General features: G+C 43.4%; 1 protein-coding gene across 1 annotated transcript; it reads left to right on the forward strand.

The window, feature by feature from the left end:
* The first annotated feature begins 2,099 nt into the window (after window positions 1-2,099).
* LOC143818370 (G-protein coupled receptor 183-like) lies at window positions 2,100-23,114 on the forward strand. The gene is made up of 2 exons (XM_077299706.1): window positions 2,100-2,119; window positions 22,032-23,114. Exon 2 carries the CDS (start codon window positions 22,057-22,059, stop codon window positions 23,065-23,067), a length of 1,011 nt encoding a protein of 336 aa, XP_077155821.1. The 5' UTR covers window positions 2,100-2,119; window positions 22,032-22,056; the 3' UTR covers window positions 23,068-23,114.
* Window positions 23,115-23,944: the final 830 nt, after the last annotated feature.

Raw genomic sequence — 23,944 nt, forward strand, 5'->3', positions numbered from 1 at the left:
GCTTGTCTTTTTGCAGTTCACTTGTTGTGGACTTTGTTGTTTAGCACTTTCTATGTTTTGCTCATTTGTCCAGCTTATCAGTATGTATCTAGTCAGCTAAGCTGGAAGCTCTGGGCAGCAGAGTTTGCCCTCCACACCTTTAGTCAGGTGTGGAGATTTTTGCATTTCTCTGCGGTGGACTTTTTCTAGTTTTTATTACTGACCGCACAGTGTTCTGTCCTGTACTAATTCTTTCTAGCTAGTAGTGGCCTCCTTTGCTAAATCTTGTTTCATACTATGTATGTCATTTCCTTCTCCTCTCACAGTCATTATTTGTGGGGGGCTGTCCTATCCTTTGGGGATTTTCTCTGAGGCAAGATAGCTTTCCTGTTTCTACCTTTAGGGGTAGCTAGATCTCCGGCTGTGACGAGGTGTCCAGGGAGTGACAGGAACATCCCATGGCTACTGCTAGTGTCTGTGTTAAGATCAGGAACTGCGGTCGGTATAGTTACCATCTGCCCAGAGCTAGTCGCATGTCGCTCCTTAATCACCAGACCATAACACTGTTCCTGATCCGGGGGCCGACGGACGGTGAGTATATAACGATTTTTTATTTTTTAAATTATTTTTAACATTAGATCTTTTAACTATTGATGCCGCATAGGCAGCATCAATAGTTAAAAGTTGGTCACACAGGGTTAATAGCAGCGGTAACGGAGTGCATTACACCGCGGCATAACGCGGTCCATTACCGCTGCCATTAACCCTGTGTGAGCGCAGACTGGAGGGGATTATGGAGTGGGCACTGACTGCGGGGAGGAAGGAGCGGCCATTTTGCCACCGGACTGTGCCCGTCACTGATTGGTCGTGGCCGTTTTGCCACGACCAATCAGCGACTTGGAATTCCATGACAGACAGAGGCCGCGACCAATGAATATCTGTGACAGACAGAAAGACAGAAGGACAGACAGAAAGACGGAAGTGACCCTTAGACAATTATATAGTAGATATACAGATAGTACATGAATTTAACCCTTTCATGCCACGGCCAATTTCTATTTTTGCGATTCCACTTTTTCCTCTCCTTCTTCCCAGAGCCATAACTCTTTTATTGTTATGTCCACATTGCAAAATGAGAGCTTGTTTTTGGCAGGACAAGTTGACACCATTCATTTTACCACACAGTGTACTGGAAAATTAGAAAAAAATGTAAGTGCAGTGAAATTGTGAAAAAAATGCAATTCTGACATTGTATTTGGGGAATTGTTGGTATGGTGTATATTTTGTGGTAAAAATTACCATGAAATATGGTTCTGCTCATCAATACAATTACGGTGATACCCAGAGCTCAGTTTTGTTATTATTTTAGGGGTGAAAAAAAAAGTCAGAAGTTTTTAAAAAATAAAAAATGTAGGGGCTGTGTCACCATTTTTCGAGACCTGTAACATTTTAATTTTTTTTATGATGGAGCTGTGTGATGGCTTATGTTTTACAGGGCAAGACAACATTTTTATTAGTACCATTTTGATATAGATGTGACTTTTTGATCTCTTATTACAGCCGTTTTTTGGGGAATTGCGGCTAACTAAAAAACTACATTTTGACGTTCTTTAATTTTTTCGGTTTATGGGGTTTATAGTAATTAAAAACTGTTGTTTTTCATTTGTAGTTGTCCTGAAGGAGAGTTAGATGGACTCTAAAACGCATTGATATTAAACCACTTTTTCATTAGATCATTTGGAATGTGTGCAAATCAGTAGCACATATCATAAATCCATACTACCCTGGTATTTCTATTTCAGCTCGTGGCACTCAAACTCAAAACTGAATAAACCAAGATGTTTTCAAAATTGCATTTCCATTTTTTCATCATTTGCATGCTTTTTAACATGTCTATCGATCATGTGATTTCCATAGACCCACGACATTCCTTTCTAGGTGTTGCATTTTCAATGTTGAGGAGTGTATGTATCACCTTTGTAAAAATTGGATATATTTTACTGTGTTTGGAGAAACAGATACTAAACAGAAAAGGAAACCAATGGAACCACAAGAAATATGCACTATTCTTAAGTTCCACACGACATGTTTCTTACCAAAGTACATTTCAGGTGCTACACATCGGACACTGTGATTGCGGGTAAGTTTATATGTTTCCTTTTACCATGCTAGTCTTAGGAATAGTAATATTAAATAACTTATTTTATTTTCAGTAGAATTTAAAAGTTTTTGCTTAAATGTGTCGAAGTTCTGTTTATAAAGCTGCATTTTCAAATATAAAGTAATAGATACTACAGTTACTCTTTTAGTGACCGATGAGGTTCATTTTACAGGGCTAAAGCACTGAAGCGCAGTTTATTCAGTGTAGAATTCTGTAGAACATTAAGGGATGGTCAACGAACTCTCTATCTTAAAGGCACACATACAGTACTGTGCAAACGTTTTAGGCAGGTGTGGAAAAAATTCTGCAAAGTAAGAATGTTTTCAAAGATACAAATGTTAATAGCTTATTTTTATCAATTAACAAAATGGAAAGTCAATAATTTTTGGTGCAATAACGCTTTACCTTCAAAACAGCATCAATTCCTCTAGGTGCAGTTGCACACATAGTTACATAGTTACATAGTTACATAGTTATTAAGGTTGAAGGAAGACTGTAAGTCCATCTAGTTCAACCCATAGCCTAACCTAACATGCCCTAACATGTTGATCCAGAGGAATGCAAAAAAAAACCCATGTGGCAAAGAGTAACTCCACCATGGGGAAAAAAATTCCTTCCCGACTCCACATACGGCAATCAGACTAGTTCCCTGGATCAACGCCTTATCAAGGAATCTAGTGTATATACCCTGTAACATTATACTTTTCCAGAAAGGTATCCAGTCCCCTCTTAAATTTAATTAATGAATCACTCATTACAACATCATACGGCAGAGAGTTCCATAGTCTCACTGCTCTTACAGTAAAGAATCCGCGTCTGTTATTATGCTTAAACCTTCTTTCCTCCAGACGTAGAGGATGCCCCCTTGTCCCTGTCTCAGGTCTATGAATAAAAAGATCATCAGAAAGGTCTTTGTACTGTCCCCTCATATATTTATACATTAACATAAGATCACCCCTTAGTCTTCGTTTTTCCAAACTAAATAGCCCCAAGTGTAATAACCTATCTTGGTATTGCAGACCCCCCAGTCCTCTAATAACCTTGGTCGCTTTTCTCTGCACCCGCTCCAGTTCAGCTATGTCTTTCTTATACACCGGAGACCAGAACTGTGCACAGTATTCTAAGTGTGGTCGAACTAGTGACTTGTATAGAGGTAAAATTATGTTCTCCTCATGAGCATCTATGCCTCTTTTAATACATCCCATTATTTTATTTGCCTTTGTAGCAGCTGCCTGACACTGGCCACTGAATATGAGTTTGTCATCCACCCATATACCCAGGTCTTTTTCATTGACGGTTTTGCCCAGAGTTTTAGAATTAAGCACATAGTTATACATCTTATTACTTCTACCCAAGTGCATGACCTTACATTTATCCCCATTAAAGCTCATTTGCCATTTATCAGCCCAAGCTTCTAGTTTACATAAATCATCCTGTAATATAAAATTGTCCTCCCCTGTATTGATTACCCTGCAGAGTTTAGTGTCATCTGCAAATATTGAAATTTTACTCTGAATGCCCCCTACAAGGTCATTAATAAATATGTTAAAAAGAAGAGGGCCCAATACTGACCCCTGTGGTACCCCACTGCTAACCGCAACCCAGTCCGAGTGTGCTCCATTAATAACCACCCTTTGTTTCCTATCCCTGAGCCAGCTCTCAACCCACTTACACATATTTTCCCCTATCCCCATTACTCTCTCCTTTTTGAAGGAACTCGGCAGGTGGAAGTTTGAAACATCTTGGAGAACTAAGCAGAGATCTTCTGTGGATGTAGGCTTGTGAACATTTTTCTATCTCCTCATTAACTCTCAGACAGACTCGATGATGTTGATATCAGGGCTCTGTGGGAGGCATACCGTCACTTCCAGGACTCCTTGTTCTTCTTTACTCTGTATATTGTCGTACTGCAGAATAAATTTAGAACCAATCAGCCGCCTGGTATCAACATTGAGGACACCATTAACACTGACCCAATCTCCAAATTTGTTGGCTGAAATGCTGCCCCAAACTTACAATGGACCTCTACCATGTATAATTACAACCTGCAGGTACTCATTAGAATACTGCTCTCCAGCCATTCAGTGCACAATCTGACTTCAGTTACAGCCAAATAGTTCAAATTTTAACTCATTAGTCTATCGCACCTGAAGTCATTTTTCTGGCATTGTAGTCCCTATATTTCCATCTATTGTGAGTTACTTGGGCTTGTTTCTATGAACAGTAGATGGTTGTAGCTGGGTCCTAGTGGTTGGTGCCAGTCCTCACCGGATGGCACTGCTGGACATCCTAGGCTAAGTGCACACGTAGGAAATGTGGAGCAGAATTTTCTGCACCAAATCTGCATCTCCTGGCAGAATCCGCAGCTGCGAATTTGCCGTGGTTTTTATGCGGATTTTGTGCGGATTTGCCACAGTTTTTGCCACTGCGGATTTCTATCATGGAGGGGTGCAGAAACGCTGCAGATCCGCACAAAAGAAGTGACATGCACTTCTTTTAAATCTGCAGCAATTCCGCTTTGATTTTTCTGCACCATGTGCACAACTATTTCTTTTTACATTGATTTACATGATACTGTAAATCACAGTGCGGATCTGCAGCGTTTCTGGGCGGAAAAATCCGCTGCGGATCCGCAGCAAATCCTCATCGGGCGCACATAGCCTTACAATTAAGAATCGAAGAAAGCATAATGTGCATTTCATCTGCTGCACTAAGTTTAATTGGCTGATCACTGCATCTCTGGTTGTTAATGTTGTCCTTTTTTACTGCTTCTTCAAAAACAGCCTGAACAGCACAATATGACACTCTAGTCTTCCTTGAAATCTTTGAGTGATAGACCTTGATGGGGCAGTATAACCACAGTATGTCTTGTTGCCATGCTCTATATTGACCTGTGATATAGAAACTTGAAACCTCCAATTTGTAGCTTGAGTTTGGCTGTTCCTTACCCAGTTTAAAGCCTCCTACACATCTGCTTCTGTTTCAGTTAATATGTGTTTCAAGCTAAACACGAAAATGATGATCATTATCGCCTGTTTGATATAATTGGTCATGCATAAAACTGACTATACCCCTAACTTTGTTCGAGTGTACCTGTAAGAAAAAATTGATGCTGTTTTGTATGCAAAGGCTGGTCACAGCAAATATTGATTTGATTTTGATCTCTCTTTTGTTCATTTAATTTTTATCCTGTTTATTGATAAAAATAAACTCTAAAAACTATAAAGGCCATTCTAAGGGCTTATGCAGACGTCTGTGAATCTTGGTCTGATCATGGACTGGACAGGAGTGTGACATCCTCATAGAAATATATGAACTCATCATGCTCCAGTAGGAAGACCTGAGGCCAGTCCATGTATTGCAGACAGTCCGTAATCTCCCCGAGATCCATGACTATCTGTATGAGACCTTACTCTGCAAAATGTTTTCCACACTTAAAAGTTTTGCACAGTACTGTATATCTTTCACAGACTAGTGACTACACAAAATATATCCAAGTAACAACGTCTAAATTATAACTAATTGCACAACACAAATAAGGCTAGTTTCACATTAACGTTTAAATCCGCAGCGTTTAAAACGCATCTGCAAGTGGTGGAAAAAACGCATATAAATGCGTACAAACGCGGCGTTTTTAGACGCATGCGTTGTCGCATGCAGTTAAAAAAACACCGCGTTTGTACGCGTTTATATGCGTTTTTTCCTGCGTTTGCGTTTTTAGTGCGCATGATGAGAAATTTCACAAGAGAAAAATCTAGGTAACCAGACACCGCCAATGGGACTACAGAGGGCGTGTACTATGGGATCTCTATACATAGACGCTAGGGCTACTGAAATTTTAACAGTTTGCTACTGTATCCTGTGTCATGATGGATCTTCGCATGGAGAGCTTTTATTTCAACCTGGATGTCAGCTTCAAAATGTTTCTTGCCTGTGCTTTTGCTTGGGAGCACGACAGAAATCGCGAAAGATGGAGGAGACAACGTAGGCGTTTTTGGAGGCACCCCATTATCGAACTACGTGAGAGCCGTGGAGCCTATCACACGCTCTATGCCGATCTTAATGCCAACCCGGAGAAATTCCAGGAATACACCAGGATGTCGCAAGACTCGTTCCGGGATTTGCTTTCTCGTGTCCAAGGAGCCATACGGCGACAGGACACCCAGCTCCGTAGAGCGATTCCACCGGAGGAACGTCTGCTGGTTACATTAAGGTACGTTCAAAATCTAAACCAATGACAGTCCAAATTTAGTGTTTTCTGACATGTATTTATTGGCTATTTTCCTTTCTTTCTTTAGCGTAACCACACCATAAAAAGAATAGATTGTAATGTTTTTTGTGTTTGTTTTTCTTCCAGATTTCTGGCAACCGGAGAGAGTTTATCGTCCCTCCACTTCCAATACCGGCTTGGAATATCCACCCTGTCTGGAATAGTTGTGGACACCTGCCGGGCTTTGTGGAATGTACTCCGGGATGAGTTTATACCCCTACCCACCTTGGACATGTGGCTTGAAATTGCGGAAAAATTCTGGAGTGTGTGTGATTTCCCCAACTGTTTAGGAGCGGTGACTGGAAAGCACATTCGCATTATCAAACCAGCCAGAACAGGATCGGAGTACTTCAATTACAACAAATATTTTTCTGTTGTGCTCATGGCAATAGCCGATGCGAACTGTCGCTTCATCGCCGTGGACATTGGAGCTTTTGGCAGTGGCAACGATTCCCAGACTTTCAAGAACTCGGATATGGGACGCCGTGTGTATGGCAAAAATTTCAATTTTCCCCCGCCACAACCTCTCCCCAACACTCAAGGTCCACCGATGCCATTTGTTATGGTTGGGGATGAGGACTTTCAGATGTGTGAAAACCTACTGAAGCCCTATTCCAGTCGGGACTTGAACCACACTAGAAGGATCTTTAACTACAGACTGACCAGGGCCCGAAGAACAGTAGAGTGTACCTTTGGCATTCTGGTCGCTAAATGGCGCATTCTTGCATCAGCCATTAATCTAAAAGTGGAAACAGTCAACGAGGTGGTCAAAGCCTGTGTGGTTCTGCACAATTATATAATGGTTAAGGAGCAACCCAACATTGAACTGCATGAACCAGTTGCACACCCACTGCCCGATTTCCAGCATCACCTGCTGCGGTCAACTGCAGCCGTTGGTCACATGCGAGACCAATTTGCTGCCTTTTTTGATTCAGATATTGGTCATGTGTCATGGCAGGACAATGTTGTGTAAATATCCTGTTGTAATTACATCTGTACCAGTAATTTTCTACAATGATAATAATATTTCTCATTAATAAACTTTAGTTTTGGTTGTGTTGACCGTGACCGTGTCTCCTATCTTTTTCCTCTCCAAACCAAGGCTGTCCTAAAACTGGCAGTATTTGATCTGTATTTAATATCAGTTTTTGTAATCCAAAACCAGGAGTGGGTGATAAAAGCAGAGGTGCTAGTTATTATGTTAATATCATAATTTACCTCTAATTGTTCCACTCCTTGTTTTGGCTTACAAATACTGACACAACACCTAATAATATCCATGCGTTTAAGCCATGAAGCAAATATCAGAAAAACACCAAATAGTAAACTTCACACTAGGCAAATGAATATAAATAATTTTATTGAATACAAAAGAACATCTTTATAGTAGCAGTAAGGGCATACTCCCAAATACAGGAACATGGGGGGCTATCCAAACAGGAATTACCATTATTATAATAATATCATAATACAGACATAAGTATGACCACATGATAGGGTCACTGTGCCAGTGATCACATGTAATACCGCTAAATAGCAACATACATAGATATAAATAGAAGATGGTGGGCCTTCCTGCAGTGTTTTCCATTGGTAACTATACCATTACCTTCTTCTATTTATATCTATGTATGTTGCTATTTAGCGGTATTACATGTGATCACTGGCACAGTGACCCTATCATGTGGTCATACTTATGTCTGTATTATGATATTATTATAATAATGGTAATTCCTGTTTGGATAGCCCCCCATGTTCCTGTATTTGGGAGTATGCCCTTACTGCTACTATAAATATGTTCTTTTGTATTCAATAAAATGATTTATATTCATTTGCCTAGTGTGAAGTTTACTATTTGGTGTTTTTCTTACAAATACTGATATAAAACACTGGCCACATACTGCTAGTAATGGCAGCCATGTTGCTTTATTGGTAAGCTTTTTGACATCATTGCGTCATGATTCTCTTCTCCTGTATCCATTGGACACAAACTGAAGAGACAATCACTGTCACACAATCTATACTCATCAAGTCAGGTGTCAGAAATAATGAATTCATGATAAACATATACAGGCTCATGAATTCACTATTTCTGACACCTGTGCAGGTGAGCATAGATATGCAGTGTGTGACCACCATTGTCCCTCAATTTGTGTGTAATAGATTATGTATAAAGAAGAGAAAATGGTGGTTATACAAGGCAGTTCTCTACTCAACAGGTCAGGTGTCATAACTAATGAGTTTTTTGACACCTGACCTGTTCAGTAGAGGTCTGCACTGTATTTCCACCATTTTCTCTTCAGACTGCCACACTAGGCACAGATAAAAAGAGATTATGGAGATACATGTAATATTTTTTGGCCCACCTCATATCTGTATAATAAAGACACACAAAGCTGCAGTCTTTTTATTTTTAACTACTGGAGATATGATGTGGCCCAAAAAGTAAGTGTGTGGCGAAGTTTCTTGGCGCACGGTGTGTGTTGCCGGCGGCGGAAGACACAATAAACCAAACATAATTGTGGCAAATCAAACTTTTTTTATTTTGTAAACAACTAAAAAATTTATTTACTGCGCCGGCTTGGGGTAGAGTGATGTAAACGGGGGATGTGAAGAACTGAGGCCTGGCTAACCGTGGAAGATGCAGAGGTGGCAGGAGAAGGGGCAATGAAACTAGAAGGGTCTGGAAGTTCGGGGATGGGGCTTGACACATGAGAGGCTTGAGACGCACTGGAAGGGTGAGACAAACCTGACATTACAGACACATTGGGAGGTGAAGGGGGAGGAATGCTAAGAGTCCTCTGTTTTTTTTTCTGTTTTTTTTTTTGGTTTGCCTGGTTGTGGGAGGTCTTGGTGGGCTCATATGGCGTGGCGTGGTGGCGGGTGACCTGTCAGGGTCTGGCTGCACTGTGTCAGAGTCCATAGTGCTCGTAGATCGTGCAGCCATGCCAGAGTCCATAGCGCTCGTAGAGCGTGCAGCCATGCCAGAGTCCATAGCGCTTGTAGAGCGGAAGGCCATGCCAGAGTCCATAGCGCTTGTAGAGCGGAAGGCCATGCCAGGGTCCTGCTGCATCATGGTGGTGGCGGTATGGAAGGCCATGCCAGGGTCCTGCTGCATCATGGAGGTGGCGGTACGGAAGGCCATGCCAGGGTCCTGCTGCATCGTGGAGGTGGCGGTACGGAAGGCCATGCCAGGGTCCTGCTGCATCGTGGAGGTGGCGGTACGGAAGGCCATGCCAGGGTCCTGCTGCATCGTGGAGGTGGCGGTACGGAAGGCCATGCCAGGGTCCTGCTGCATCGTGGTGTCAGTGGAGGAGGTCCAAGCAGGAGCAGCGGATGTCATGGTGGTGGCGGTGGGATGTCCAACTGCACTCGGCATGGTGGTGGTGCTGTAGTGGTGTCCGGCTGTGGAAGGAATTGAGGTGGCCGTGCAGTGGGATGCAGCAGAGGTCAGCATTGAGGACAATCATGATAGTGAAGGCACAGGTGGATATGCCCCCACTGTCTGCTGGAAATACCGACTCTGCTGCATAGCCTGCAAGTAAGCAGCATTGCAGGCCTGCATGACACTCAGCTGGAGATCAGGAGTAAGGTGTTCCGACATGCCCTGCTCAATTTGATTCAAAAAATGATGTGCTGGCCTCTGGAGGTCGGCTTTCACTTGATCAAGGCTTTTGCTTACCTCCTGGATATGTGCATTCAAGAGGTTATGTGAAACATCCATTCGGTCACCCAAAGCCTTGATTGCGTCGTGTAAAACCGAGCTCAAGTGCAAAAGCTCAGGCATGAGTGACCTGTCTGAAGCCCTCTGCCGCTGCCGGGAGGAGCCCAAAAAAAAGGGGGCAGTGGAAGAGGACTGCAAAAGGGGAAGACCTGATGGACCAGCTCCCTGGTCTCCAGTTAGTGTGGAAGGCCCACTTGCTGCTGCGCTGCTTGATGGCTGGGACGGGTCCGTGGCTGTCGGATGAAGGACCGCTCCAGAACCTGGGCCAACAGTGGTGCTGTATGTGCTGTGAAAAAAGGAAAAAGAAAATTACCATCAAAAATTTACCAGACGCAAAATCCTGTGGAATGTAAAAATACAGATTATGGCTATACAATACAACCTAATGCACATGATAAATACTTACGTTCTCTGGGCAAGGACCGGTCTTAAAAATGACAGTACTCGATGGTATTTGTAGCGTCTGATCCTTGCTCCTGAACCACTGGGAACATGGCTCTCTTGACGCAGGTCCTTGTTGAAGCGGTCCTTCATCGAACGCCAACGTGTTTTGACTTTGGATACTGTTAAAAAAAAAATTGTCGTCAGAAAAAGTACTTTTGGCCGTGCTCACACAACTGTGTGTGATGAGAGAAACTCCAGAGAGTTTCTTTCATCACACACAGTCGAGTGAGCATGGCCAAGGTCTCTGCTACTTCACACTGCAGTGCAATACTTACCAAATGCAGTTCGGACCCGTGTCGGGGCGTTGTCCCAGCCATCCCACATCGCTTAGGCCACCTCATTCCATAACCGCCGGATCGTTATGTTGTTCGAGTGCAGTGGATCCTGGGTGTCCCACAACGGGACTCGCTCCTGAACCATGGTGATAAGGAGGTCATTCTCTATCAGATCTGTTATGATCCTAGTGGTAGAGGATCTCAGGAGTTGTAGCTAAGTCCGCAACCACAAAAACCAGCTCATAGGGAGGTGGTAACTTGGCTGACCGCATACCTGATCCTAGCACAAACAACTAGAAGCAGCCGGGGAACGTGCCTACGTTGGTTCTAGACGTCTCGCACCAGCCGGAGAACTAACTAACCCTTTCAGAGAAAATAAGACCTCACTTGCCTCAAGAGAAAGGACCCCAAAGTTAATATACAAGCCCCCAACAAATAATAACGGTGAGGTAAGAAGATAAGACAAACGTAAGTATGAACTAGATTTAGCAAAGAGAGGCCCACTAATTAATAGCAGAAAATAGGAAGCGGACTTATGCGGTCAGCAAAAGCCCTACAAAAATATCCACGCTGAATATCCAAGAACCCCCGCACTGACTAACGGTGTGGGGGGAGAATATCAGCCCCCTTAGAGCTTCCAGCAAAAACAGGAATCACATTTTGTACAAGCTGGAACAAAATAAGAACAAATGCAATAAACCAAAATAAGAAAGCGGACTTAGCTTTTCTTGCAAAAATCAGAGGACCAGGAGTCAGGAGAAAACAGACATAGACTGATTACATCGATTCCAGGCACTAGACTGAGCTTCCAGGAAGTCTAAATAGGAACACCCAAGGCCTAACGAACCAGGTGGGTACCAACCTGGAGAAAGACAATCAAAGTGTCATACCGCTAGTGATCACAAGAGGGAGCCAAGAAATACAGTTCACAACAGTACCCCCCCTTTAAGGAGGGGTCACCGAACCCTCACCACGACCACCAGGGCGATCAGGATGAGCAGCGTGAAAGGCACGAACCAAATCGGCCGCATGAACATCAGAGGCGACCACCCAGGAATTATCCTCCTGACCATAGCCCTTCCATTTGTCCAGATACTGAAGCCTCCGTCTAGAGAGACGAGAATCCAAGATCTTCTCCACCACGTACTCCAACTCGCCCTCAACCAAGACCGGAGCAGGAGGGTCAACAGCAGGAACCACAGGCACAACGTACCGCCGCAACAAAGACCTATGGAACACATTGTGAATGGCAAACGACACCGGAAGATCCAAACGAAAAGACACCGGATTAAGAACTTCCAAAATTTTATAAGGACCAATAAAGCGAGGCTTAAACTTAGGAGAGGAAACCTTCAGAGGGACATACCGAGAAGACAACCAAACCAAATCCCCAACACGAAGTCGGGGACCCACACCGCGGCGGCGGTTGGCAAAACGCTGAGCCTTCTCCTGTGACAACTTCAAGTTGTCCACCACATGATTCCAAATCCGCTGCAACCTATCCACCACGGAATCCACCCCAGGACAGTCAGAAGATTCAACATGCCCCGAGGAAAAACGAGGATGAAAACCAGAGTTGCAGAAAAATGGCGAAAACCAAAGTAGCGGAACTAGCCCGATTATTGAGGGCAAACTCAGCCAATGGCAAGAAGGTCACCCAATCATCCTGATCTGCAGAAACAAAACATCTCAAATAAGCCTCCAGTGTCTGATTAGTTCGCTCCGTTTGGCCATTAGTCTGAGGATGAAAGGCAGATGAAAACGACAAATCAATGCCCATCTTAGCACAAAAAGATCGCCAGAATCTGGACACAAACTGGGATCCTCTGTCAGACACGATATTCTCAGGAATGCCATGCAAACGAACCACGTTCAGAAAGAACAAAGGAACCAGATCGGAAGAGGAAGGCAACTTAGACAAGGGCACCAAATGGACCATCTTGGAAAAGCGATCACATACCACCCAGATGACAGACATTCCTTGAGACACCGGAAGATCTGAAATGAAATCCATGGAAATGTGTGTCCAGGGCCTCTTCGGGACGGGCAAGGGCAAAAGCAACCCACTGGCACGAGAACAGCAAGGCTTAGCCCGAGCACAAATCCCACAGGACTGCACAAACGAACGCACATCCCGCGACAAGGAAGGCCACCAAAAGGACCTAGCTACCAAATCTCTGGTACCAAAAATCCCAGGATGCCCTGCCAACACTGAGGAATGAACCTCGGAGATAACTCTGCTGGTCCATTTATCAGGAACAAACAGTCTATCAGGTGGGCAAGGATCAGGTCTACCAGCCTGAAATCTCTGCAACACACGTCACAAATCAGGAGAAATGGCCGACAAGATTACTCCCTCTTTAAGAATACCAGCTGGCTCTGAGACTCCCGGAGAGTCAGGCACAAAACTCCTAGAAAGAGCATCAGCCTTCACATTCTTCGAACCAGGCAGGTATGAGACCACAAAGTCAAAACGGGAGAAAAACAACGACCAACGAGCCTGTCTAGGATTCAGGCGCTTAGCAGACTCGAGATACATCAAATTTTTGTGATCAGTCAAGACCACCACACGATGCTTAGCTCCCTCGAGCCAATGACGCCACTCCTCAAATGCCCACTTCATGGCCAACAACTCCCGATTACCAACATCATAGTTCCGCTCCGCAGGCGAAAATTTCCTAGAAAAAAAAGCACAAGGTCTCATCACAGAGCAACCAGAGCCTCTCTGCGACAAAACAGCCCCTGCACCGATCTCAGAAGCGTCCACTTCAACCTGAAAGGGAAGTGAGACATCAGGCTGGCACAAAACAGGCGCCGAAGTAAACCGGCGCTTCAGCTCCCGGAAAGCCTCGACGGCTGCCGGAGCCCAATTAGCAACATCAGAACCTTTCTTGGTCATATCCGTCAAAGGTTTAACAACGCTAGAGAAATTAGCAATAAAACGACGGTAGAAATTCGCAAAACCCAAGAACTTCTGTAGACTCTTAACAGATGTGGGTTGAGTCCAATCATGAATAGCTCGGACCTTGACTGGGTCCATCTCTACTGTAGAAGGGGAGAAAATGAAACCCAGAAAAGAAACCTTCTGCACTCCAAAGAGACACTTTGAGCCCTTCACAAACAAAGCATTATCACGCAAAACCTGACACACCATCCTGACCTGTTTTACATGAGAATCCCAATCATCAGAAAAAAAACAGAATATCATCCAGATAAACAATCATAAATTTATCTAGATACTTCCGGAAGATGTCATGCATAAAGGACTGAAACACTGAAGGAGCATTAGAGAGCCCAAAAGGCATCACCAAGTACTCAAAATGACCTTCGGGCGTATTAAACGCAGTTTTCCATTCATCTCCCTGCTTAATGCGCACAAGGTTGTACGCACCCCGAAGATCTATCTTGGTGAACCACTTGGCACCCTTAATCCGGGCAAACCAGTCCGACAATAGTGGCAAAGGATACTGAAATTTGACCGTGATTTTATTCAGAAGCCGATAGTCTATACAAGGTCTCAAAGACCCGTCTTTCTTGGCTACAAAAAAGAAACCCGCACCAAGAGGGGAAGAGGATGGACGAATATGTCCCTTCTCCAAAGACTCCTTTATATAAGAACGCATTGCGGCATGCTCAGGTACAGATAGATTAAATAATCGTCCCTTAGGAAATTTACTACCAGGAATCAAATCTATTGCGCAGTCACAGTCCCTATGAGGAGGAAGGGCACTGGACCTGGACTCACTGAACACATCCTGATAGTCCAACAAATACTCCAGAACCTCAGAAGGGGTAGAAGAAGCAATAGACACCGACGGGGAATCACAATGAATTCCCTGACAACCCCAACTTGACACAGACATTGCCTTCCAATCCAAAACTGGATTATGGGTCTGTAACCATGGCAGACCCAAAACGACCAAATCATGCATTTTATGCAGAACAAGAAAATGAATCACCTCCCGATGTTCAGGAGTCATGCACATGGTCACTTGTGTCCAATACTGCGGTTTATTCTCCGCCAATGGCGTAGCATCAATTCCTCTAAGAGGAATAGGATTTTCTAAAGGCTCCAGAACAAAACCACAGCGCTTGGCAAACGACAAGTCCTTAAGGCTCAGGGCAGCACCTGAATCCACAAATGCCATAACAGGGTAGGAAGACAATGAGCAAATTAAAGTCACAGACAAAATAAACTTAGGTTGCAAATTACCAATGGCGACAGGACTAACAACCTTTGCTAGGCGTTTAGAGCATGCTGAGATAACATGTGTAGAATCACCACAGTAAAAACACAACCCATTCTGACGTCTATGATTTTGTCGTTTGGTTCTAGTCTGAATTCTATCACATTGCATTGAGTCAGGTGTCCCTTCAGACAACACCGCCAGAGGATTAGCAGATTTGCGCTCCCGCAAACGCCGATCAATCTGAATAGCAAGAGCCATAGAATCATTCAGACTTGTAGGAATGGGAAAGCCCACCATCACATTCTGAATAGCTTCAGAAAGGCCATTTCTGAAATTTGCGGCCAGAGCACACTCATTCCATTGAGTAAGCACGGACCATTTCCGAAATTTTTGGCAATATACCTCAGCTTCATCCTGGCCCTGAGAAATAGCCAGCAACGCTTTTTCTGCCTGAATTTCAAGATTGGGCTCCTCATAAAGCAATCCGAGCGCCAGAAAAAACGCATCAATATTTGTCAATGCCGGATCTCCTGGCACCAATGAGAAGGCCCAATCCTGAGGGTCGCCACGCAAGAAGGAGATAACAATTTTTACTTGCTGAGCTGAGTCTCCAGATGAACGAGGTCTCAAAGAAAGAAACAATTTACAATTATTCCTAAAATTCCTAAATTTAAATCGATCTCCAGAGAACAGCTCAGGAATAGGTATCTTAGGCTCTGACATAGGACTACTTGTAACAAAATCCTGAATGCCCTGCACTCGTGCAGCAAGCTGATCCACACTAGTAATCAGAGTCTGAACATTCATGTCTGCAGCAGAGCTTCAAGCCACTCAGAGATAAAGGGGAAGAAAAAAAAACAAAAAAAAAAACCTCAGAACTTCTTTTCTTTTAATCCCGCTTCTGCAATGCATTAAATATTCACTTTTAGGCCTGGAATACTGTTATGATCCTAGTGGTAGAGGATCTCAGGAGTTGTAGCTAAGTCCGCAACCACAAAAACCAGCTCATAGGGAGGTGGTAACTTGGCTGACCGCATACCTGATCCTAGCACAAACAACTAGAAGCAGCCGGGGAACGTGCCTACGTTGGTTCTAGACGTCTCGCACCAGCCGGAGAACTAACTAACCCTTTCAGAGAAAATAAGACCTCACTTGCCTCAAGAGAAAGGACCCCAAAGTTAATATACAAGCCCCCAACAAATAATAACGGTGAGGTAAGAAGAAAAGACAAACGTAAGTATGAAATAGATTTAGCAAAGAGAGGCCCACTAATTAATAGCAGAAAATAGGAAGCGGACTTGTGCAGTCAGCAAAAACCCTACAAAAATATCCACGCTGAATATCCAAGAACCCCCGCACCAACTAACGGTGTGGGGGGAGAATATCAGCCCCCTTAGAGCTTCCAGCAAAAACAGGAATCACATTTTGTACAAGCTGGAACAAAATAAGAACAAATGCAATAAACCAAAATAAGAAAGCGGACTTAGCTTTTCTTGCAAAAATCAGAGGACCAGGAGTCAGGAGAAAACAGACATAGACTGATTACATCGATTCCAGGCACTAGACTGAGCTTCCAGGAAGTCTAAATAGGAACACCCAAGGCCTAATGAACCAGGTGGGTACCAAACTGGGGAAAGACAATGAAAGTGTCATACCACTAGTGATCACAAGAGGGAGCCAAGAAATACAGTTCACAACACAGATCATCCTCCCGTTGTGAAACCTAAAAATTAAAGAAAGTCATTAAAGTTTGCTCAATTAACATAAGGAAAAGAAAGAAAAAAGATGCTGAGAAATGGCATGAATAGGAAAGTCAACATACAAAAGGATTCCAGAAGAAAAAAGTAAAGAAATACGAGTGGAAAGAAAGGAAGATTCAAGAATATTACACTGAGGACAGTCAGCCTTGTATACGTACCCGCTGCCGTCTTGCCACAGGACCTTGACTCCACTGCTCCTGCCCTGTCTCTGCCGCAGTAGAAGAGCTCTAAAAAAAGGAAAAAATCAAATTGTCACATGTGTCGATGTGACAGTGAATACTTACCAATAGTGTTGAGCGATACCTTCCGATATTCGAAAGTATCGGTATCGGATTGGATCGTCCGATACCGGCAAAATATCGGATCTTGCCGATACCGATACCCGATACCAATACAAGTCAATGGGACACAAATATCGGAAGGTATCCTGGATCGTTCCCAGGGTCTGAAGGAGAGGAAACACTCCTTCAGGCCCTGGGATCCATAGTCATGTAAAAAAGAATTAAAATAAAAAATATGGATATACTCACCCCCCCCGGCGGACCCTGGACCTTAGCGATGTAACCGGCAGCCTCCGTTACTAAGAATGCAGAGTGAAGGACCTTCGATGACGTCGCGGCTTGTGATTGGTCATGTGACTGCTCACGCGACCAATCACAAGCCGCGACGTCATCGCAGGTCCTACACTCACTGCATTCTTAGGAACGGAGGCTCCCGGTTACACCGCTAAGGTCCAGGGTCCGCCGGAGGGGTGAGTATATCCATATTTTTTATTTTTATTCTTTATTTTTTACATGAATATGGATCCCAGGGCCTGAAGGAGAGTCTCCTCTCCTCCAGACCCTGGGAACCATACACTGGGAACTTCCGATTCCGATTTCCGATATCACAAAAATATCGGAACGATACTTGCGGTATCGGAATGCTCAACACTACTTACCAATCTGACGAGGCAAATACTCACCTCACTGACATGCTCCACTTCCGACTGTCCTGGCCGAAACTCCTCACCAGATGAAGAATCCGAAGAAGACATTCTGATGCATGTAGAAAGAAAGAAATGGCAGAAATTAGGACATGTAGAGACAGAAAATAGAAAATTAAGGCATTGGCTAGGATATACTCACATTGTTCAGGGTCTTGTTTTCCTCCAAAATGTAGCCTGTCTGTGTCTCGTCTGCTTCAGAGTCTGGTGAGAAGTGACCTGCAACTGTCCACACCCTCCCTTTATCACCTTGATGGTGGGGGGTGGCTTATCAGTGTCTAGACATGTTTTTCTCAATTGAAACGCATGCGTTCAAAAACGCATCAAAACACGTGCTTAAAAACGCATGCGTTTACATTGACAGCAATGCGTTTTTTTGTCGCAATCCTTGCGCAATCGAACGCATGCGTTTCCTGGCAGCAAATAGACGCCTCTAGAAATTACTACATGTTGCATTTCCGCGCCAAGCCGCAAACGACGAGACGACGCATGCGTCGTCAAACGCGGCAAAACGCGAACAAATAAAAAACGCATGCGTTTTTAATGTTAGATATAGGAAAACACGACGCATGCGTTTATATGTATGCGGTACAAACGCTGCGGCCACAAACGCAAATGTGAAACCAGCCTAAAAGAAAACAATTACAAAAATCAGGAATAAGGTGCCAGTTTGTAACCATATATAATTGAGCTGATGTTGCAAACTCAAAAACAAATAACTACTAGGCATATAATTGAGCTGAGTTGGTAGATGCACATTTTCCATTCGTTATCATGTTGTATACATACACGTTGAAGGATTTTACAATTGTTCAGTTTACCACATAGATCTATTTTATTGTAGTGTCATACAGTTTTGAGAAAAAGTGTTTGCCCCTTCCTGATTTCCTATTCTTTTGCATGTTTTTCAGACTTAAATGTTTCCGATCACCAAACAAATGTAAATATTAGACAAAGGTATACACACCACAAAATGCAGTTTTGAAATGAAGTTCTTTATTATTAAGAGTAAAGAAATTCCAACCTACAGGGCCCTGTGTAAAAAAGTGATTGCCCCTAAACCTAATAACTGGTTGTGTCACACTTAGCAGCAACAATTGCAATAAAGCGTTTGCGATAATTGGCAATGAGTCTTTAATACACGCTGTGGAGGAATTTTGGCCCACTAATCTTCGCAGAATTGTTGTAATTCAGCCTCATTGGAGGATTTCCGAGCATTATCAGCCTTTTTAAGGTCATGTCACACCATCTCAATTGAATTAAGGCAGGACTTTGACTAGGCCACTCCAAAGACTTAATTTTGCTTTTCTTAAGCCATTCAGAGTTGGACTTGCTGGTGTGTTTTGGATCATTGTCCTGCTGCATAAGTGCACTTCAGGTTGAGGTCATGAACAGATGGCTGGACATTCTCCTTCAGGATTTTTTGGTAGACAGCAGAATTCATGGTTCCATTTACCACAGCTCGTCTTCCAGGTCTTGAAGCAGCAAAACATCCCCAAACCATCACACTACTACCACCATATTTTACTGTTGGCATGATGTTCCCTTTCTGAAATGTTGTGTTACTTCTATGCCAGATGTAATGGAACATTCACCTTCCAAAACATTCAACTTTTGTCTCATCAGTCCACAGAATATTCTCCGAAAAGTCTTGTTTTCTACCCATACTGTGACAAGTCTTTATGTTCTTATTGCTCAGCAGTGGTTTTCATCTTGGAACTCTGCCATGCATATTATTTTTGCCCAGTTTCTTTCTCATGGTGGAGTCATGAACACTGACCATAACTGAGGCAAGTGAGGCCTGCAGTTCTTTAGATGTTGTTGTAGGGTCTTTTGTGACCTCTTGGATGATTTGTTGCTGCACTCAAGGTAATTTTGGTCTGTTGACCACTCTTGGGAAGGTTCACTGTTATGAGCTGGTGGCCTAGGAGCAGCATGGACGAGCTCTGGAGTAGGTGGCCTCTATACTGACCGCAGACCCTGAACTTAACACATCAACTAGAAGTAGCCGTGGGATGTTCCTGTCACTCCCTAGACACCTCGTCACGGCCGGAGGACTAATTACACCTAAAGAAACAGGAATACTATCTTGCCTCAGAGAAAATTCCCAAAGGAAAGGCAGCCCCCCACAAATATTGACTGTGAGAGGAGAGGGAAATTACAAACGCAGACTGAAAACAGAATTTAGCAAAGGAGGCCACGCTACCTAGAAAGAAAAGACAGGAAAGAGTACTGTGCGGTCAGTATATAAAAAATACTACAAAATCCACCACAGAGAATACAAAAATCTCCACACCTAACTAAAGGCATGGAGGGTAACTCTGTGACTCCAGAGCTTCCAACTTGGCTGAGTAAATCTTAACACAGACAAAGCTGGACAAGAAAAAACATAGCAATTCACAGAACTATTAAGTCCACCGCATGTGGACTGCAAAAACAGATCCAGGACTTATCTTTGATGATTTGGACAATCCAGAAGGAGAAACCAAGCAGAGATGTGGATCCCTAGAAAAACAATGGACAACTGGCACTCAGTAAAGGAAGGAGCCAGACTAAATAGCCCCGTCCAAAGTGGAAGCAGCTGATGACTGTTGTGAAGGACAAACAGCAGCACTACCACTTATAACCACCGGAGGGAGCCCAAGAACAGAACCCACAACAGAATTCACAACAGTTCACCACTGTTCCATGTTTTTGCCATTTGTGGATAATGGCTCTCACTGTGGTTCGCTGGAGTCCCAATGCTTGAGAAATGGCTTTATAACCTTTTCCAGACTGACAGATCCAAATTACTTTGTTTCTCATTTGTTCCAGAATTTATTTGGATCACGGCATGATGTCTAGCTTTTTAGGAGCTTTTGGTCTACTTCACTTCTGTCAGACAGGTCCTATTTAAGTACTTTCTTGATTGAGAACAAGTGTGGCTGTAATCAGGCCTGGGTGCGGCTAGGGAATTTTAACTCATCTTCCAAATGATGTGATAAACCACAGTTAATTTATGTTTTAAAGGAGAGGGGGCAATAACTTTTTCACACAGGGCCTGTAGTTTTGTATTTCTTTTTTCCTTAATAATAAAAACCTTAATTTAAAAACTGCATTTTGTGATTACTTGTGTCTAGTATGTAAATTTGTTTGGTGATCCGAAACATTTAAGTGTGCCAAATATGCAAGAGAATAGGAAATCAGGAAGGGGGTAAACACGTTTTCACACAACTGTATGTTCTTAATCTTAATCTGCTATTTCTTATAGATCTGATGGGAGGAAGTTGCATAACACCTCCTATAACTATTAGTTGGGTTACAGGTGATACAAGGGTTTTTAGAGAGATTTACCATTGTCTTACTTTATTATGTAGTTGCATACAGTAAATGATGGCAAGGCATATTTGTATTGAAAGCTACGCAAAATTTGGGTGATGGCCCTTGTGGCAGTTACAATAGCGGTCATGATGGGCAGCATGGTGGCTCAGTGGTTAGCACTGTTGCTTTGCAGCACTGGGGTCCTGGGTTCATATCCCACAATGGACAACATCTACAAGGAGTTTGTATGTTTTCCCCGTATTTGTGTGGGCTTACTCCGGATTCTCCAGTTTCCTCCCACACGCCAAAGACATGCAGATAGGGAATCTAGATTGTGAGTCCCATTGGGGGCAGAGACTATATTGAATGCGAAGTGCTGCAGAATATGATAGCGCTGTATAAGCAATGCATAATAAATAATGATGTTTGTAAGGCTAGTTTCACACTAGCGTTAACTGCAATACGTCGCAAATGCGTCGTTTTGCCGAAAATACGCATCCAGCAAAAGTTCTTGCTGGATACGTTTTTTCGTCATAGACTAACATTAGCGACGCATTTGCGACGCATTGCCAAACGTCGCGTCCGTTTTGCGACGCTTGGGCGTTTGGTAGCGGACCGTCGGGAGAAAAAAATGTTTTTTGCTCCCGACGGTCCACTTTTTCCGACCGCGCATGCGCGGCCGGAACTCCGCCCCCACCTCCCCGCACTTCCCCGCACCTCACAATGGGGCAGCGGATGCGTGGGAAAAATGCATCCGCTGCCCCCGTTGTGCGGCGGAGACCACCCTAGCGTCGGGAACGTCGGCCCGACGCACAGCGACGGGTTGTTCCCGACGCTAGTGTGAAACTAGCCTTACCCAGCATTTCCAGACAAAAATGTGCTGTAACTTTATTGACTGAGGCTTCATTGTGATTTTGCTCTGATAAAGTGATTTTTCTTATAGATGCCTATAGTGTCAGTACTACTTAATGGATCTTCAATGGGATAACAGTTCTACCACAAATGGAAACTTCTGTCAAGTCATCAGTCAATCAGCCACAGAGAGCATTCTTTTTCCAATGTATTACACTTTTGTGTTAATCGTTGGTTTCTGCGGAAACATTTTGGCCATTCATCTGATTATCAAGAGAACAAAAAAAGTGAAATCTTCTGACATCTATATAATCAATCTGGCAATTTCGGATGCCCTGTTTACCCTCTCTCTGCCTGGACGTATCGTCTATTACATTTTGCGTTCCAATTGGGTTTTTGGAGACTGGATGTGCAGACTGACCGCATTCATTTTCTATACGAATACCTATGTTGGGATTTATTTTATGACTTGTATCAGTGTAGACCGCTATATCGCTGTGGTGCATGCAACAAAGTACAGAAGGTTCAGGAAGGCCCGGAATGCTAAATACATCAGTGTTGCAGTTTGGTGCCTCGTGTTCCTGCAGACAGTGCCACTACTTTTGAAGTCAATGACGCAGGTGATAGGTAATTCTGTGAGGTGCATGGAATTCTTCAACTTTGTAACAGTTCCTATGCTGCCCCTGCTGATCCTGATAGCTTGTGTTTTTGGGTATATTGCACCCATAGGAGTCATTGTCTTTTGTTCTCTCCAGATTAATATAAAACTTTGCAAGTTATTAAAGGAGAATGACGGAAAACAACATTTTAACAAGGCATTTACAGTTATTATGACTGTGCTAGTGGCAGTGGTATCATGCTTTACCCCATACCATATAACTCTTATCCAATTCATAGTGCGGAAATTACTGTATGTACTGTCCTGCCAAGAAAGTATGGTGTTCAAGAGGACCCTCCAGATCACTGTGGCTCTCATGAACATAAACTGCTGTATAGATCCTATCATCTATTTCTTTGCTTTGAAAGGTTATAAAAGAAAGATTGTCGGCATATTCAAAAGAAATGGATCAATTTCAACAGTGGTTCCAGAAAGAGAAAGCCAGGAAGGAACATTGGATGCCCTATGATAGAGAATTCATGCCACTGGGGAATGTCGGCTGTATACGTCCAATATGTCCTGTAATTCAGGTTATATAACATACTTATCAAAAAATATATTAGTCCATTAAAAAGATTTTACCCTAATCTTTGTCACGCTCATTCATGTGACACCTACTGGATTATACATTTATTAGCCATATGTGATAAATGTAGTTTATGGGGAAAAAAACCTATAAAGGGTTGTTCCCATCTTCATAAATGGGTATTGTCAGTGAGTACTTGTAAATACAAGCAATTTACTGTTAATTAACATTTTCAGCCGTTCTTAAGATATTACAAACTTTTCATCTGTTTACATCCCATTATCTTAGAGATCAACCACTGCTGCTAGACAGGAGAACATGCACAGTGCTTACAAGATCTTATCTACTGAGCTTGTAAGCATCGTCTTAAAGCTTGCCAGAATTGCTGGAGCACACTGTGACTTCTTGATCCTCACCAGCTTCAGTACAGCACTTACAAGCTAGAACACAGTGCTCGGGTGTCTTAGGCACTGATCAAACAAAAGAAAAGTGTTAAGGTACCTTCACACTGAACAACTTAACAACGATAACGATAGCGATCCGTGACGTTGCAGCGTCCTGGATAGCGATATCGTTGTGTTTGACACGCAGCAGCGATCAGGATCCTGCTGTGGTATCGTTGGTCGGAGCTAGAAGGCCAGCACCTTATTTCGTCGCTGGCTCACCCGCTGACATTGCTGAGTCGGCGTGTGTGACGCGGATTCAGCGATGTCTTCACTGATAACCAGGGTAAACATCGGGTTACTAAGCGCAGGGCCGCGCTTAGTAACCCGATATTTACCCTGGTTACTATTGTAAATGTAAAAAAAAACAAACACTA

This window comes from Ranitomeya variabilis, chromosome 3 (genome assembly GCF_051348905.1).
Source record: "Ranitomeya variabilis isolate aRanVar5 chromosome 3, aRanVar5.hap1, whole genome shotgun sequence".
In the NCBI taxonomy this organism is placed as follows: Eukaryota; Metazoa; Chordata; class Amphibia; order Anura; family Dendrobatidae; genus Ranitomeya; species Ranitomeya variabilis.